The sequence below is a fragment of the Empidonax traillii genome, unplaced genomic scaffold (genome assembly GCF_003031625.1).
Source record: "Empidonax traillii isolate 1590-97213 ecotype Southwest subspecies unplaced genomic scaffold, ASM303162v1 scaffold823:size356304, whole genome shotgun sequence".
Taxonomy (NCBI): Eukaryota; Metazoa; Chordata; class Aves; order Passeriformes; family Tyrannidae; genus Empidonax; species Empidonax traillii.
In genome coordinates, this window is record NW_020956016.1 from 174,338 (window position 1) to 193,992 (window position 19,655).

Consider the following 19,655-nt stretch of genomic DNA (forward strand, 5'->3'; position numbering starts at 1 on the left):
TAAACAGCTCTATCTATTTTGTTGAGTTTAATTTTTTTTTCTCTCTATTTATCATGGAAACAGTCTTGGAAGCATGCAATGAGTATACTTAATAAATCTGCCAGAATTTTATAGCATCCTAAAATACATGATATGATATGAAAGTTTTGTCTGTTTCTCTTGGAGATGTAGTGTTATAAATGCAAGTTTATGTAGTAATGAGAAAAACTATCAAATTACACGTACTTCCAATGGAAGTCTAAATTAGCTTTGAGTTAAAAGGGGGAAAGAAAGGAAAGTCAGCTTAGTATAAAAAGAAGACAGTTAAGATATGCAGACCTTTAACTACACCCTACTGTATTGCAAAAGAGGAAACAACAGACTGGACTCATTTTCTTAACCATTTCTCTGACTCTACAAGTGAGAAATACTGGCATAACCTTTATATAAAACTTTAGATTGATGTAGATGTTTTATTTAGTACTGCAGCTCAGAAATTTATATAGAAATTGAAATGAAGCCAAGATATAAAAACTATTTTAAAAGTGTGACTAAAGATTATGTCTGAATTTTGTGCCTGTCTTAATTTCAAATAAGCCTGAGTAGCAAATCTCTGATAGATAACAATTGCCTTCAGGTGGGAGGCCATCCTTACTCACTGTATGATATGACTAAAAAAGAGTCTTAGTGAATGGTAAAAAAAAAAGATGATGGAATGAAAATAGGCTTTTTTAAAAAAATTATTATAGTTGTCAGCAAATTACACTGAAGTGTACAGTCCTGGTTAAGAACTTGAGCTCTCAAGAATAAGCAAATTCCATTAAAACTAAATGGCAAATACAAACAGTGAGAACCAATACATTTAATTTTCAGTTTCTACTTTTTGAAATCAGTTACATCCAGCTTTCTGTTTTAAGTTGGATTTTAATATCAAAATTAGTAGCATGAGAATAATTCTGTATGTCAGGTGTGTTGATTTCCCCCATTATATCCAGTCATCAGCCTATGCTAAAACGCCTCAGAGCTAAACAACTGGGGTTTGATTTTTCATTACTCCTGCTTGTTTAGCTCCACCGTGATTTGCTGGGTGTTTACAATGACTAAGTGGCAAGCAGTAAAAAGAAATACCTCACCTCTGCTGAGATTCCAACCTCTTTCAGTGGTATTCTTTTCTGAGAAACGAATATTATGCCACAGCTGCCTTCATTTTTCCAGATTTATCTTTACAGACTGTATATTTTCCATACTTTCATATATTTAAGGGGGCAGAATAAAAGGGGTTTACAGTGAATGTCAATAGCGCTCTGCCTTGGGCCCGCGTTCAGCACGGCGCAGCGGGACAGCTCCCGCCGCTCCAGGTCCCGTCGCCCCGCTCCCTGCTGGGGACGACCTCCCCGCTTTGGCTTAGGGACTGGGCTGTTTTGTCGTGGGTGGGGGGTTTTTTTGGCTTTTTTTTTTTTTTTTTTTTAAATAGAATTCCTGTAATGAAGCCAATGTTTTCGTGTGTGCGCTACTCGCAGAACAGATCTTGCGTGTGGTCTGCTGTGCAAAGGAAACTGCAAGCTCCTTGTCCGTGACTTCAGTGTAAATTTTGAAGATTCTAGTACATTCATCTGAGTAATAATACTCAGCTTTCACTACCCCAAAAATTATATAGCTAGTACAAAATACAACCTAAATGTAAGAAATGTGCCAAAAGTTTAGAAAACTTCTGAATGAGGGCAGGCAAGGACTTTAATAAAGACATTCATTTTTGATAAATGTAGCTGACTTTCTTACATACATGGGCAAATTCTTCCATTTTAAAATAATCTTTAGGTTGTCAATAAGCTATTTATAAATAAAGCCTTTAACATTACTCTTGACGTTAATTTTTTGTGTTCTCTGTAAGGGAGATTTAAAACTATCCCATTGTTATAGAGCAAAGAAAGCACTAGTTAGATATACTTTTTATTTTCGCTGTAAGATACATTAAATTATTTAATTGATTAAACTAGTCATACTATAATTTCAAGCAGGTGCTAGCTCCACTTCTGTCAGTTACATGGCAGATATTCATGGGCTTATTCAATTCCTAGCGAAAAAAGTAAAGCAATTCACATTCACTTACGTTACATCACTGGATCTGCCATTTCTTCTACATTAAGTCCCAGGGGACAGTTTGCTATTTATCATGAAATAACTGATTTCATATCTGCAGCTGAGATACTCTTTTGCTTTTCAACAACAATAAAAAAATATTATGACTGACTTGATAGGGGGTTTAATCTGGTAAAAAAGAAACAAAGTAATGCCCATTGGCTTTGCACTAATTCAGTATTCAGGGTTATCTCCACTGATGCTGAATTGAATACTTATGCCTTTTCCCAAACTATGAAGACTGTCTTCGTCTGGGAGTACTTAAGGTCTCCCACCTTCACCAATCTAACAGATGTCCCCAGTATTATCCTCAACTTTTGCCCATAAATAATTACAGCAGATTTCTTCAGGGCTGTGTTAAAAATCAAGCTAATAGTCACACTTCCAATCCATTGCCTATTACTTGTTCATAGGGCAGTTTCTCTGGTCTCCAAGACCACTTTTTGGTCACAATATTTAGTAAATACATCCTGCAAATTTTTGCAGTGTTGTGCTTAGTTTTCTGCTATGTAGCTAATGTGCCATTAGTGTTCTAAAAGACTTTAATAGTTCCTGTGTTCAGATTCACAGACTCAGGCGATTCCCAGAATTCTCATTTTCCATATTACCCACTAAGGACTGCCTTACACCAAACCACCTCCATATTCAGCCATAATCCAATTCTCAAACCCAAATTTTATTAAATTCTTATGCTGAAATTCTAGGTGGTACAAACCCCAAGGTCATCCTTCCCTAAAGCAATAATCAAGTCATTAAGTAAATGCAGTTGGCCTGCCACAGAATGCAGGAGGGATTGTATTCCATTACTGTTATCCTAATAGCATAAATACAAACCCAGTAATTTACCTGTAACAGAATGCAGGAGAGATGCATTTTATTACTGTTAATTTAAACCAGAAGTATACTCGCTGATCTCAAAGAGCAAAGGATCCTTTCCTAGGCAGATCTATCCCTCCTGAGATTCTAGGTCTTCTAAGGCAAATATTAGTCTGTGGAATGGGAAGGTCAGCACAAAGTGGAAGAGGGACAGATATGGAAAGGCTTTGTGAAGAAAATGAAGTTCATGCAGGGCTCTCATGCAGGGAGAATATCAGCTACACAGAAAGGCTTTGTGACTGAACTTCTGAAGTGAAGGTTGTGCCAAGACAGCAGCAGTTTCTCAGGTTGAGTAAACCTACCACAGCCTGTTTTAAAATAACTTGCTTGAATATATCTGTGCCTGGAGAAGTTTGAGTCACCTAGTGGCAAAATCTCAGCTTTAACTACCTCTTATCACCCCTCCCACTAGAATTACCATCATTATGATCATGCTGATGTTATAATCATTTGTCTCTCTGGGATTGGTAGGCAGCAAACTACCACCTGCCTTGAGCCTCCTCAAGCACAAACCTGAAGGACACTACATTACAAAAACAAAGGCTTTTCCCTTTTGATTACCTGCCCACAGCTTTACTGCACATGTTGGCTCCCAGTCCAGGTGATCTTGTTAGGACAGTACATCCCTGGACATATGCCACTCCTTAAATAAAGTCACCACTGAACTTCATGGAGCTGTAAATAAACATTTAGAAGTTCTTGAATTCACTAGCTTCAAGGCAAGCTGAACTGAAGACAGAGCAGTGGCTCCTCATCTACTGATGAACTCGTAGAGAATTCTCATATCTAAAAATATGGTAGGAGTGTTTATGGAGCTAGTCATGAAATCTTCAGTAAAAACCTTCTAAATGAGCTTCTAAATTAAGCTTATAAAGTGACAATCATGGCAATGCAAAGAGACAAAATGAAAAGACTGTATTGCTTAAGCACCAGATAAATACAACACTAAGAGCTTAACTTTCATATATGGAGGTTAATGTCAGGCTTAATGAATACCCCTGAAAGAGCAGTGAAGAATGTTCAAATTGAGTCCTTAAAGATATTAATAATAATGATCTAGGAAAACGTGGAAAATGAAAGGTCAGAATTCTAAATAACGCCATCAAGGAAGGAAATCAAGAGTAGCAGAGAGGTTCAGTGATTAGACATGCTGTCAGAACCATTATCAGATATGTTCCTGAAAGGGCAACTCTGATAGAGCCATAAGATGAACTAAATTTATGTTATTCTGGTTTTCCCCTCTCTTATTTTTCCAAAATTAAACACTCTATTGTATGTGGAGCTATTAGACCTGTGCCAGGAGTCTGCAATCAGAGGTTATTCCAAGAGAGATAAGAAGAGATGAAAGTTGCACTCTGAAAGGGCAGATGTGCACAGACAGTGGGAGTTTTCCACTTGTAATGAGTATTTGCAGGCTCTGTAAGATAACTACAAAGGATGTCTGTTTTGAGACTTTGTGACAGAATGATATAAACTTCTTTCTTACTGTGTTATGAAATTCTGTCTTCACTCTTGCAAGTACTGACTCAGCTCTAATAATGACAAAGCAGAGGCAGAGGTCAGAGTATCTGACTCAACTGGAGACTAATGTCTTATTTATTTCTGAGCAATAGTTTCAGGATAATTTTAAATTGTTACCTAGGTCTAATTTTAGTAACTGGAAATGAACTTTTCTATGGCTTAAGAAAAGGAGCATTTGCAAACATCTGTTCTTAGATCATTTTTGGTGGTGCAGGACAATTAAGATTTGCTAGGATTGGCATACCTAAGGCTTGCCATAACTCCATTGTGTTCCAGTTTGGAGCAAATCCAAGTAGAGTTTGTCCCTATTTGTCTTCTTTTTCATGTCTCCTGGCCAAGTACCTTATGTTAAAAATTAGTATGAGCCAGCAAGGGCAATACCCTGTTATCAGTAGCAAAATGTCTTTTTGTTGAAATTTTCCAGTGTGGTCTGTTGAAACCTTAGATTCAAAGTAAGATTTCTAAGTCTGTGAGACTGTTCATGATGTGATCTGTGACACATCAGCGGATGTTTTGAGTGCAGAATTGCAGGTGTGAGCTGAGTACAGTCCTCTCTGCAAAGCTCTGTAGAATTGTGGGTCAGAAGCAAGAGGTGATGCTTGTAATTGGGAAGTCCCAGGGACAGAATGATGGGAGACCATGAAGAGACAAGGGACAGAGATGCTCTGTCATGACCTTGTTCTGTGGTGTCTAGTAAGGAACAGCAGTGTCAGCTGCTGAAGGCAGAGCCATGGTGCTGTACTGATGAGTGCTATTATTAGCTGGTAAAATATCTTTGTACTTATCCAGTTTATACAAACGTAAAAATGTGCTTCTCCTTTGCATCACTGAAGGAAATAAAAATGGCCTCTTCTCCTAAATATCTACAGACTGATGTCCTGACTAATCATGACATCCCTTGTTTGCTAATGCTTATAGTTGGAAGACAGCTCAGTTTGTAGCATTGTCTTTGCTGCTCCAATGAGCATTTCCTTTGAATAGTCTCAGATGTCAAGAACAGAACGCACACAGATTTAGGCAGATGTACAAAACAGAGTTCCTACTGGGCAAAACTTTTTGTTACATTCAGTTGCAAACTCGGTATCACAATTTGAAGGCACCTGACAGGAAAGGATGCTGCTGATGTAAATGGATTTCTTGAACTTCTCATCCAGCCTACCAATATGTCTTCCACTTTCATGGGCTTACTCCCTCCGAGAAATAAAAACCTCCATGATCTGACCTTCTGCTCTTGCCAGTGTGGCTGGGAGTCAGTGGATTGTCTGGCTGATGCTGGGAGCTCTGTGCTACAAGCTAAGGACACTTTCATGCAAGACACAGCACAGCCTTCAGGCTACAGCACTTGGTAGCTCTCGGATTGATCTGAAGAACATAGACCAGCTCCAGCTATCTATCTGCACAAATCTAGATCAAGACAACTCTTTCCCAAGAGCAGATGCTTCTGAAAATGTATAGCTAAGTGCCCAAGAAAGCTGATACAGTGCTCCAGTAATCTTTGAAAGCTTTTTTCGGAGACTTTGTAAAGGGAAAGCTAAAGATGCTGCTTGAGGACTTTATTTCAAGACAATATCATACATTTAAATGCAGAAAGAGAAGAATATATAACAGCCAGATGAATTTCAGTGCCTATGGAAGCTAAAACTTTGAACAGTAATGACACTGTATTGCTGTCTGTTATTTAAATGGTATAGATCCTACCCTAGATCTGATCCTGTAACAAAAAGACTAAAGAAACACCATAGCTAATACAATCTTACCTGATTCCAGATTGAAACCTATATTAATCAGTTTTACTGTACTGGCTCTTAGGTGGGGCTCAACTAAACTTCCCTTGAGCAGCTGTATTTCAGTGTAAACCTAATACATACTCTTTCTCTGCTCTATATAACAATAACACTGTCATATCAGTTATGTCAGAAGCCTTTTCATCATATCATTTCATATATCAGTTTTTGCAGAACAGCAAGGAGCAATTTGAAGGCTATTCCATTACACCTTTATTTTCTGCCTCATTCTGTTGTATGCCCATTTTATGCAGAATTCCTCACACTGCTGGCAATAATGAGCAATGAGATGGGTACACAGGACAAAAGCCACTTTTTAGGGGCAGTTTAATACTGGGAAACCGCTACATTTTTGGGAGATTGATACCAGTCCTTGCCTCCTGGAAATCAGAAACAACAGCATCTGGAGGACCCTGTTAAGACTGCATCATTAATTTAAGGAATATTTGACTATTCACTGCATCATCAGCAGATTCAAATGCCTCATATCCAGCTCATAAGAAGGGAATTTATAAATTTATATATATATATATATATATAAATTTATATTATATATAAATTTATAAATCTTAACTCTTAATCCATGTTTTTAGAAACATTTTGCCATTTATAAGGAAATATTTTAACAGTTTATTAAGAGCTGGAATTTTATGTGCTTTTGTAGTACCATGGCTAAATGACATAAGCTGCCAAAATCTGTCATTTAACAGAGTATTGTTTATATTCTGAAATGCAGGTTAAAAATAGTATGTCAAGAACTGTGATCATAGTTTAATTACCTGGAGGATGCAAAGTTTCCAGTTATTTCAGTCCAGAATACAGTTCCAGAAGCATGCCTAGAAAACAGGAAATTTTCCTGGGAAAGATTCAGTCAGCAGTGGTTTTTTACTCTTCTGTATCAGCATAGCCAGCCTACAGATTTGTACAGGTCTTTCTTACAAACTCTGTGCTTCTGTTAATGTAAGATATATCTCTTCTGTGGTAATTTACCTGCATAGTACTATCTGCAAAGTCTTCTTTATGTAGACTCAGAATAGGGAGTTCCTTTTCTTCTTCTTCTTTTTCTCTTCCTAGTGTTCCCTTGGCATTTTTATGCCTAATGTGTTGTGAAATCTAATCAATTGCAATAATTAAAACATATTCTATGTGGAATGATGCATAACTTTAATTACTCAACAGTGTCTCAGACAAATAAAAGTTTTAGATTCTTACATTAGAAGAACCCAAACTACTGTATTTTGCTGTGATTTTTTTTCTACCAAGAACAGACTCATGCTTATAGATGAAATGGATAAAACACTAAAAATTCGAGGCTTGCTAGACTGGAATATAGTGCTATTTTTTTTTATTAAAGTAGCTGGCAGACTTCAGGCTTTTGTGTTACGAGGATATGAATGAATGGCTGGAACAAACAGATAGATGGTTGTTTTCAGTAAAACACCCTGGGTGGCAACTCTGAACAGGAAAGTTTTGTGTTCAAGACCTATAAAATGCTTGTAGTTTTAGCGATGTCACATTCACTGACTCACCTCTTTTCTAGAATCTTTTGTATGCTGGGGAACATTTAGGCATAAAGTAAATTCCTCATGACAGACCAAAATGCCAGTGTTTCCTAATTAAAATCAGTTCGATGACAATTGGGCAGATACGTTCTTACAGTTTTCTTTTTTTAATGAACAATGCATGTCAAGTAATTGGGTCTTGGTATTATACAGCTTTTGCCAATGCTGTTATTTACATTCTGATGCTAGCCCCAATGAGGCTTCATCAGCTTGACAGAAACTTCAAGCTCAACAATTCAGACCTCTGTCTTGTTCATTTGTTCTTTGAATTCTGAAAATGTAATTATGTTATTGAGTATTTTAGAGAATTTAGGCCTGCATTAGCTATTTCACAGTGATTTCAGTGAAGTGGATAAGCTAGTATAGCTTATTTAAGCTTGTAGTTTTATTCCAGTGAAATCTGATACAGGCACCTTTCAGAGTATGAAAGGCAGTTATTGTTCTCTTGTAGTGTTTCCTTTTGTCTGTCGTAACTACAGGACACCACAAATTTCAGTAATTAGCCCTGCCCAAGTATGCACTGTTATTGCCCTCATTCTTTACTAAGATTGGCTTCTTTTGCTGATGTGGGTAGCAGAAATTTTAAAGGGAAATATAAGGATAGATTAGCCTAAGGATGCTTTTTAAATGGGCTCTATGAAGAATGTGATGTACAAGATGATGCCAAATACAGACCCACACACCATGACCAATTCCATGTACTTAAAGAGCTGAATTTTCCTTAGTAACCCATAGACAAAACAAGTTTACTGATATTTTTCTAAAAGCTACAGTGGGGCGGCCTTTCCATCTCTGTAGCCACTGTCACCACTGTAACCAGTTCCTCTGCATACAACCCTCACACTTGCGTTCTGCTTAGCTGCATTTCAGTCTTCTTGAGTGTTCCAGCAATTCTGTCAGACTTAGTGTGTTCTTGGAATATCACCAAGTGAATTTGACAGTACCATTTCTGCGAAATGAGAGTAAATGTTTTTATGAACGAGCTTAAACTGAGCTTTAAAGTAAGGAAAGGGGTCAACAAAACCTCTGCCTTGAACTTCCAGAGGGCAGAATTTGGCCTCTTCAGAACACTGGTTCAGAGAGTTCAGAAACATTCTTAATAACAATAGGGTCCAGGAAGGCTGGACATACTTTTAGAAGGAAATCTTCAAGGCATAGGAGCAAGCCCTCCCTATGTACCAAAAGACAAGCTGGCAGGGAAGAAGACCACCCTGGCTGAACAGGAAGGGTCAGAAGGATGATCCAGGGAACTGCAGGCCTGTGAGCCTGACCTCAGTGCCAGGAAGGTTATGGAGCAGATTATCTTGAGTGTGATCGTATGGCACGTACAGGACAACCAGGGGATCAGGCTGAACCAGTAGAAGTTTAGGAAAGGCAGGTCCTGCTTGACCAACCTGATCTCCTTTTATGACCAGGTGACCGCCTAGTAGATGAGAGAAAAGCTGTGGATGTTGTCTAGCTGGACTTCAGTAAAGCCTTCAATACTGTCTCGCACAGCATTCTCTTGGAGAAGCTGGCAGCCCATGGCTTGGACAGATGTACTCTTTGCTGGGTTAAGAACTGGCTGGATATCCAGGCCTGGCAAGTGGTGGTAAACAGTGCTACATCCAGCTGGTATCCAGTCACTAGTGGGATTTCCCAAGGCTCAGTACTGGGGCCAATCCTGTTTAATATCTTCATCAATAAGGATGAAGGACGTAGTATTGAGTGCTCCCTGAGTAAGTTTGCAGTCTACACTATGTTGAATGGGAGTGTTGATCTGCTGAAGGGTAGAAAGGCTCTGCAGAGGGATCTGGACAGGCTGGATTGATGGGCTGAAGCCAACTATATGAGGTTCAACAAGGCCAAGTGCCAGGTCCTGCACTTTGGCCAGAATCCCATGTAGAGCTACAGGCTTGAGGAAGAGTGGCTGGAAAGTAGCCAAGTGGAAAAGAACATGGGAGTGCTGCTCATCAGCCAGCTAAGCACAAGCCAGCAGTGTGCCCAGGTGGTCAAAAGGCCAATGGTACCCTGACTTAGATCAGAAATAGTGTGTCCAGAAGGACGAGGGCAATGACCGTCCCCTTGTACTCAGCACTGGTGAGGCCACATCTCAAGTGCTGTGTCCTATTCTGGGCTTTTCACTGCAAGAAAGATGTTGAGGTGCTGGAGCATGTCCAGAGAGGGGCAACAGGGCTGATGAAGGTCTGAAGCACAAGTTCTATGAGGAGTGGCAGAGGGAGCTGGAGTTGTTCAACCTGGAGCGAAGGAGACTCAGGGGAGACCTCATCACCCTCTACAATTACCTAAAAGGAGGTTGCAGCAAGGTGGGGGGTGGCCTCTTTTCCCAGGCAGCCAGGGACAGGACAAGAGAAAATGGCCTAAAACTGTGCCAGGGGAGGTTCAGGTTGGACATCAGGAAGAATTTCTTCAATGAAAGAAGAAATTGTCAGGCATTTGAACAGGCTGCCTAGGGAATCATCGTCCCTTAATGTGTTCAAGAAATGACTGGCATGGCAGTTAGTGCTATGGTTTAGTTGGCATGGTGGTGTTTGGTCAAAGGTGGGACTTGATCTTGGTGATATTTTCTGACCTTAATGTTTCTATGATTCTATGAAAATAAGTAACAAACTATATCAGAAAACCTATATCCTTAGACAAATCAAAACTTCATTTTTAGGAAGCATTTGTATACTTACACATTTTAATAATTATTAGAAACTAAATTCTCCTTTATATATCTCCTTTCTTTTTAACATCTTGCTCTCAACCTAATTCAGGGCCAATGCCTTCAATTCTTGTAGCATCTGAAATTTTTTTAGATGTCACAAATAGGTGGGACTAGTCTCCCGAACAATGATCTCATTTATTCTTCTTAACTTTGACTTTGAGCTCATAAATTTATGCTTGTCTAGTAAAGTGTGCACTATGTAGTACTAAATTAACAGCTTTATACACAGTCATTCCCAACCAAGTCTCTGCACTGTGTAAAGTTTTACATAATTACAATTAATGCAGGAAATTAATAATGTTCAGCACATTAGCAGGAACTATATATTCACTTGGTAACTTGTAATAATAAATAACACCTCCTACTGTAATTTTAAATTGGTAAGACCAGTCATGGCTTGCTTTCTGAAGTGAATTGATTTACTGCAGGCAGTAAAGCAATCAGGTTTTGACCATGTTTAAGATGATTCTAATGTTTTCTCTCTGTGCAAAATTCAAAACAATAAAAAAAAAATAATAAATATAGCAGCCAAAGCAGCTTTCACCATTCTGTGTTTATTTGATACATGTACATTTGAAAGGATTTAAGCAAGCCCTGACAGGTACATTTCTATCAGTCTAACCAAAATATTGTTTATTTTGTTTTACAGATTTTGGCCATTGTATCCATTCTGTTCATCGTACTGTCCACTATTGCTTTGTCTCTTAACACACTGCCAGAGCTGCAAGAAATAGATGAATTTGGGCAGCCAAATGACAACCCTCAGCTAGCACACGTTGAAGCTGTGTGTATCGCTTGGTTTACCATGGAGTACCTTTTGCGTTTTCTGTCTTCACCAAATAAGTGGAAGTTCTTCAAAGGCCCATTAAATGTCATTGACTTACTGGCTATCTTGCCATACTATGTCACCATTTTCCTCACAGAGTCCAATAAAAGTGTCCTGCAGTTCCAAAACGTCAGACGTGTGGTTCAGATATTTCGTATTATGAGGATCCTAAGGATTCTTAAGCTTGCCAGACATTCAACAGGCCTTCAGTCTTTAGGTTTTACACTCAGGCGGAGTTACAATGAATTGGGCTTGTTGATACTATTTTTAGCCATGGGAATAATGATATTTTCAAGTCTTGTATTCTTTGCCGAAAAGGATGAGGATGCTACAAAATTTACAAGTATCCCTGCATCATTCTGGTGGGCAACAATCACTATGACTACTGTAGGATATGGTGACATTTATCCTAAGACCTTATTAGGTAAAATAGTTGGAGGACTTTGCTGCATCGCTGGAGTGCTGGTCATAGCTCTGCCCATACCAATTATTGTGAACAATTTCTCAGAGTTTTATAAGGAGCAGAAAAGACAGGAGAAGGCAATTAAGAGGAGAGAAGCACTTGAGCGAGCTAAAAGAAATGGCAGTATTGTCTCCATGAATCTTAAAGATGCCTTTGCTCGCAGTATGGAAATGATAGATGTAGCAGTAGATTCAGGTAAGCTTGGAGAAGCAGTGAATCCAAAGGAGACATCTGATGACAACCACCTGTCCCCAAGCCGGTGGAAATGGGCCAGAAGGACAATGTCTGAAACAAGTTCAAACAAGTCTTATGAGAATAAGTACCAAGAAGTTAGTCAACAAGACTCTCATGAGCAATTAAACAATGCTGCAGCATCCTCCAGCCCTCAGCACCTCAGTGCCCAAAAACTGGAGATGCTGTATAATGAAATTACTAAAACTCAGTCTCAGCCTAATCTTAATGCTGGTTACCAAGACCAGTCAGCAAAGCCACCCGTGTACGAAGAAGAAATAGAAATGGAAGAAGTTTCAGGTCAGAGAGATCCGTTACCAGCTGGACCTACGGACATCGTAACGGACATGAGAAGCACATCCAGTATCGACAGTTTTGCCAGTTGTGCAACTGACTTCACAGAAACAGAGAGGTCTCCCCTCTCTCTGTTTCCTGGCTCTCACCTGCAAATGAGATTTGCAACTGATGCTGTTAACCTGGAAGAAAACCAAAGAGCAAGAGGTTCTCAGTTTATACCATTTGCAAAAGACAGAGGATTTTCTCCAACCGACATCACCTTTGACTATAATCCAATCAACAGAGCTGTTATCAGTGATGGCAGTGGGTCCCAAACTGTTTTACATGGTCATTTGCATTTTGACTCTTCCATGGAAAGCCCCAAAAGTTCCCTGAAAGGTAGCAACCCATTAAAATCTAGATCCCTTAAAGTTAACTTTAAAGATAATAGAGGTGGTGCTCCACAAACTCCACCGAGCACCGCAAGGCCACTGCCAGTGACAGCAGGAGCAGACTTCACACAAGCCACCCCCCAGCACATCAGCACCATTCTCCTAGAAGAAAATTCCCCACAAAGTGAACGACCTGTACTTGGTGCTGATGCATCTGCACTTTGTCAGGGACCAGTTAAAAGATCATCCCCTCTCTTTCCTAAGCATAAGATTTTCACTTTCCCTTCAAAAGAGAGAAGGAGCTTCACTGAAATAGACACTGCAGAAGAAGAAGAGTTTATGGAGTTACATGGTATGAAACACGAAAAACAAAAGGATATCAAGACAAATTGCTGTGGGGATAAACGGAGTGATGGCAACAATTTAACAGAGGAGCCACAAGTCAGCTCTTCACCCAAAAGCATGAGCCACAATTGTACTCAGGACATTTACCATGCTGTGGGTGAGGTAAAGCCAGACAGTAACCAAGAAGGTCACAAAATGGAAAACCATTTATTTGCCCCAGAAATTCATTCAAGTCCAGGAGAAACTGGTTATTGTCCCACACGTGAAACTAGCATGTGACTAGTTACAGAAGCAATAAAAATACCTTTTCTTAAAACACTATTAGTAATGCCTATGAACTAAAACATGGAAAGCCTCAACAAAAGTGCATAAAATGTTATTTTTGCATGGCATGAAGAGTTGTTTAGTTTAAATACTGTTTAATTAAAAAAAAAAAAAAAAGACTGCTTTTTGTAACAAACTGAAAAAAAAAAACCAGGGAAAAAATGACTCAAGAACGGTGAATAAAATAAAGAGAGCTCTGTTAGGAGCCAGTGTTCTGCTACATCTGACATTTTTGATCCTTTCACTTATGATTGTAGACAGGTTTTGAACTCTTTTACCTTTTTTTCCTTGGTTACATGAATTTTAGAATTTGCACATGAAAGGATGAAATGTCAATGCATGCATTCATAAAGATGTGAAACAAGGTGCTTTGAGCTTGCAAAATGCATATATTTGTAAATAGTTGGGGGTTGGGGGGACAGCTACGGTTAACAAGGATTTATGGAAAAAGCATTTCCTGGGACATAGGTACTTCCTTCACAGCGTGCTGCCTGGAGGTTTTGTACAGACTTATGTTGCAAAATTGCAACTTCTACTTAAAGCATCTCACATATCTTGCTTTCTGTTAAAAAGCTCATGAGTATATCTGTTAATTAATAACTACAGTATTTTAGTTTTTCTGTGCTGTAAATCATGATAGTTTTTTTATTTGCATAACTTCAGTTATTGCATTTGTCAGTTTAATTAATGATCCTGTGAGGAAAAGCAAAGATTTAATGACCAGAACTTGAAGTATTTGATATTTTTATAGAAAACTGCCAACATTTCATAACTGAAGAAAAAGTTCCATTTTAAAATTTAAACACCATAGTTATTTCTGTGGCAATAAATAGTGCCAAATGGCTATATAGATACGTACAAAAGTTTTCAATCTCTTGGAATATAATTTGGTATTAAAAAATATTTTCCACATGCCCATTTTTTCCTTTGACTTAACACTTTTTGCTTCTACGTGATCTTTGAGATCTGTTTCCTTTTGTTTTACATGCTCATACTTCAGTAATGGCAATGTTGTTGAAGCCACTGTGGTATAAGGACATAAGAGACAAGGTTTGTAGGGGGAAGTAGTACCTTTTGCTATCATGAATCCTATAGCTGGAGAAAAACAGGTTTCAAGTATATGTGATTTGCCCCAGGACTTCCATACCCCAAAGCCTGTCTGTGTTTTTGAGTTCAGTCATTTGGAGTGACAGAAGATATCACTTGACTCACCAACTTTGCCTCAACCCATTTTTCCATGGTTGTTCCAAATTGGAGTATAGACTTTCTATTAAATAAAGGGAAACATCAAACACTCCATGGAAAACTGCCAAAGCATCTTTGGTTTCTCTGACTTTTCCAGCTTTGTAAAAGAAAGATGCTGAACCAAAGCCTTCATTACAAAGTACCCATCTAACCGCTGTCTGAAAAAAAGCTATTTTTTATTTTATTCAGCATCCTTGCTTCCTATTGATGCCTCAGAACACTATGATATAGTATAAAAAAAAAGCTTATAGATTGCTTTAATTTCAAAAATCGTAAAAAGCTTATTCAGTTCATGAATTCTAATCATAAGTAAATGTATGCAGTTACACAGGCACATCCTGCAAAATATTTCTCTTTTTTTTTTTTTTTTTATTAGGAAATTTTAAAAGCAATTTAGACCAACCAGTGCATGGTTTGGAACATCAGGCTTCTACTTACCATAGTGGATCTAGGTTAATTTTTACTCATCTATCATTTTCTGTCAAATAAGTAACAACGAGGCATCAAATGTATTTAATGTAAAGGAGCCATCATTTTTCTTGCAACATTGCCCTCTGCTTGAAATGGCTGGGCTGATGCCACAGACCTCACTCAAGCCTGTCCCATGGAAAAGAAGCAAGTTTGAAGAGCCCCAAAATAAGGATCCTGGTGACTGGGCCTAACAATGAGCAGAGTACTATCATTTGGTTGAAAAAAAAAAAAAAAAAGTTTTCTATATTTCCGTAAGTTTTCTAATGTCTGTAAAAAGATAATATTGAAGTGTCTCTTCATTCATTTGAATAACTGGGAATATAATGGGGTTTTTTTCAAACAATGTCTGGTCATTAATTCTCAAAATAATTTTTTTTTCTTTAGTTGCAGTTCATTGCAACTTGTTGCTGCAATCAGTTGTGTGTATTTATATGGTATTCTGTGTAACATTTTTTAATCATGTTGTGTCTCACTGTCCCAAAATTTAGCTCTTGATATTTTATAGTCATTATTCTATCTTTATTTTTTAGTTCCTGGATATTTCGGTGACTGAAACCAAATGCCAGTCAATTTTTATATGCCTGAAGTGTTGGTTTGTATTTTCTATGTGCAGTTTTATGAAATCACATGGGCCTGTTCGATCTGCCTTTTCATCCTAGTGAACTATTGAAGTCCAAATTAAGACCAAATGGGACCTGGTTCCATGCCCTGGATCCACAGAAAATTCTCTTTCAAGACAATGATGGTGTTCTGACCAGATTGAGGTCTGTATGCTTCTTCTCCTAGGTGAACCTTACACTTTGGAAAAGCCCCCTCGGACCTGTGCCACTTGATGGAAAGGGAGGAGTCCAGCCATAGGGATCATATTGCAGGAACAGATTTGATTCCTTAAGCTCTTCTCAGTTAAACTTTATGCAAAGCTTATTCTGCCCTATTAAAGTCATTACAAATTCAAAAGTGGTAAAATTAAGGCCTCAGTCCTTGTGCAGATGAATTTCCCCTCAAACCAGTGGGAGTCTGGTGGAAAAAGGGACTGACTGAAATATAAACGAGGATGGCAAGACTCTCTCCCTCTTGATGAAAATCAACAGGAGCTTTAACTATATAAATCAGATGAAAGAGCAGGCCCTTATTGGCCACTGTATTTTAAATGTTTTCAGAGAAGCACATTTATTTTGAAAGCAAAAGAAATGCAATTCACTTTATAAGCAGATGATGTATTTTCTTTTTTTTAAATCTTGGAAGCAAAATGATTGAGATTTAGAAGTACTTTTGGTATAATTTCATTATATCCTTTTGACTATGCTGAATACTATTTCCAGAAGCACAGGTTTAGACATGTGGTTTTTCCAGTCTTGACTGCATATACAGGATCCCACTTCTGGATACCTAGCTCGTGCATAATTCCTAATTAAAACATCTACTTGAACAGTTGCAGGACTGGATCTAGATTTCAGTCCAGTACGGCAGGTGTAAGAAGTGCAATCCAGGAACATTTCTTTCATCGTGAATTGATATGCAGCAAATTATGTAAAATTACACAAGTATATTTTTCTGGTTTTCTAAAACTTTGAAGCCATTTCAGACTTATTACCCATTCACCACAGTAAGGGGAGAATGTGTTGGAGCTCTGGAGTCAGTCTCCAATCGCAGCCGTGCGATTTCAAAACAACTTAAGGAGTCTTAGGAAGAAGTGACTTCTCTGTGCACCTGAAAGGGGTCTGACTCCTCGTATCACTGGAAAATGAAGAATGTTCAGGGAGATAGCTTTGCAATTAATCTATTTTTTATATTTTTTTATGAACTGCAGAGTCCTGAATCAAAGTTTTAATTCCTTTTCAATGATGAAACCAAATGCACATATTTAAAAGATGTTCACAGAGTAATTAGAACAGTTTTTGAATAATAGTCACATTAATTCAAATCTGGGTGGGATGGGGGCAATAATATATCGCACAAACTGCAAAGGAAGTTCCTACAGGAAAGCTGTTTACAGGGGAAGCGTACAATGTTATGTAAAGAATGTAACAGGGTGTAGGAATTTTTGCACTACAGAATTTATATGAAATACACTTTTTTAAATGAATACACAAAAGGCCTTTTAATGCTACATTGTATAGAACATAGGAGCCTCTGTGCTAATGCAGCAATCTGATGCACTGTGTCCTCACTTCAAAATTGGTCTCAAAATTCAAACATTATTCATTTTAGAGAGGTGATATCTGATCTAATACTAGAGCAACTGACTTGAAGAGCTGTTTAGCACACTGTTTCATAACCCAAAGTCTCTACAGACAGTTGTATTTTTACCTATAACATTCATAAATCAAATTGACAATTGGATTCTGGAGTCATTTCCCAACAGGTAATACCTGGCAACATATTTATATTCCTTGGAAAACAAGTTCTTTTAAAGGAGACCTCTTCCCCTACGTGTTGACTGAGCTTCTGTTTCCTTCAAGGTTTACCTTCAAATTATTTAATTAACTTCTTCAACTTCATCTCTAAACCACAGTCCAGTACAAAATCGCTTGTCTTTTTGAAGCCCTATTGCAAATACATTCAGATTGGTAAAAATATCCAGGGCTTGTCTGACTGGCTTTTTCAGTGAAACAGCTTTTGAATCACTTGGATAGAAAATAAATCTTAATATTTTGATCATGCAAAAATATTTTAAAAGCAAAAAAATGCAATATGCCTTTTTTTTTCAAAGTAGCCAGCACAGATTGAGCAAGAAATGCAAACACAGCAAAGGGGGAAGAAGGGAAGAAAACTGTAAGTAAACAAGGCATGTTTTAGTAAACTGTGTAAAAAAAGGGATATAATAAATCATACATACAATAGTCCTTGTTCACACTTAATGAGGAAGAACGTCAGTAGCAAAAGATCGAATTCCAGTCCAACTCCATCTTAATTTTTTTACTAGAACGACAGGTCTCTACTACAGTGATGCTATTACCCACTCACCTGCCACATGAATATCTGTTCTGTAATAATTTTTCAGACTTTCCTGAAAAAGAAGATACTATGTATTGCTATCTTTGTTGATCTTTGGATCTCTTCCTATTGCCATCCAAACACTTCTTCTTGGGAGCAGTCAGAAGGCAATGCGCCCAATAAGATGATAGGTGTGTCTTGTCGGGAAAGTGTTTTGGTAGTCTGGTGCAAATAAGATGAACTCTGTTGCATTTGAACCAAGGAAGAAGAGCTGAGTGTCACTTCTTCCTGTTATTGTTCCAGCCATACCATCTTACAGCTTCATGTTTTCTAGTTTTAAAGTGCTCTGAATCCTCCAGTGTCCGCCACAGTGTCCCCATGCTCCATGCAAGATGTGTCAGTGTTCTTGGAAGAACTTTTGTGAAAGCAACTGACAGGTAAATGCTATTAAGACAGCCATTGGTCTAAGTGTGAATATTTGTCTCTTGTCCAGGCTGTTTTTATTTCTTAGCAGTAGTCAGTTTAAACTCCAGCTGAAATGCTTTCTAAAACAGATCAGGTGTTCTGGGAGCCAAACCCTTTGCAGGTCCTCTATCACTTTCCTTTCCACAGAAAGGTTAGGTGACTGGCTGGCAAAAATGAGAGACAAAATTGTTTGCATCATTGTGATGTCTTCTTGTTCAGTGATCATACACCACAGGACATCTGCAGGCAAGGTAGTGTACTTGTCTTTGTATTTATTTTGTGGCAGCTTTAAGTAATATTTTTTGAAAATGTTGTGTTATGATATTTAGGAAGTATTACCTGTTAGTACAATGGAGATTTCTTCCAAAACAGCAGTAATACCTTACAGTCCCACACTATTATTGATTACTATTTAATTTTTTTTTTTATGAAACCTAACACAGATCCAGATGAATGCCATTGTGGAACAAGGAAGTAGCAGACAAATATTAGTGCTCTTTTTACTTAAAAGCAGCTAAAGAACATGGTATTAGCTAACATTTAATCCAAAAGAAGATAAGATTATCCTAATTAAACCCACCAGCAAAACAGAAGGGTGACCTATCATTACCTTAGACATGGACTGTAGCCCTGTGATTAATATAAAAGCTGAATTTAAGAGCAGTCTGTGTAATTTATTTCATTAGGGTAATTTTTACACTCAGATAAGTTTAAATCCATATTCAAAATCAGCAGGGGTAATGTACACTTCTAAACCTGGAATTCTATGGCTATGTTTACACTGGTATCTTAGTGGAAATCAGGAGAGCTCTCCTGGCATTAATCTCTCAGCTATCCCTGCTTTTCATGCCTTGATTCACATCACAGAGCAATCCTAGACCATGTAAACTGGATTACTTTTAGATGAAGCTGAAGCAGGAAACTTCTTCCATGAGGGCACCTGCTGTGTTGCAACCAGGATGAAGCATTCAGGCCCTGGCACCAGATGAGAGCTAGACCAAAACTGTACCCCAATACATGTAGTATAAATTGTCAGCACAAAGTGTTGTCTTCAGCAAATCTGCTTATATTGTACTACTTGCTAATGTAGACGTAGACTATCTCACCCA

General features: G+C 38.1%; 1 protein-coding gene across 1 annotated transcript in view; it reads left to right on the forward strand.

Moving 5' to 3' along the window:
* The window catches only part of KCNB2 (potassium voltage-gated channel subfamily B member 2), a 178,195-nt gene extending 160,395 nt beyond the window's left edge, over positions 1-17,800 (forward strand). Inside the window, exon 2 of the mRNA XM_027901924.1 lies at positions 11,221-17,800. Within this exon, the coding sequence (XP_027757725.1) occupies positions 11,221-13,383 (2,163 nt within the window). The 3' untranslated portion in view covers positions 13,384-17,800. The remainder of the gene's footprint in view (positions 1-11,220) is intronic.
* The last annotated feature ends 1,855 nt before the right edge of the window (positions 17,801-19,655 follow it).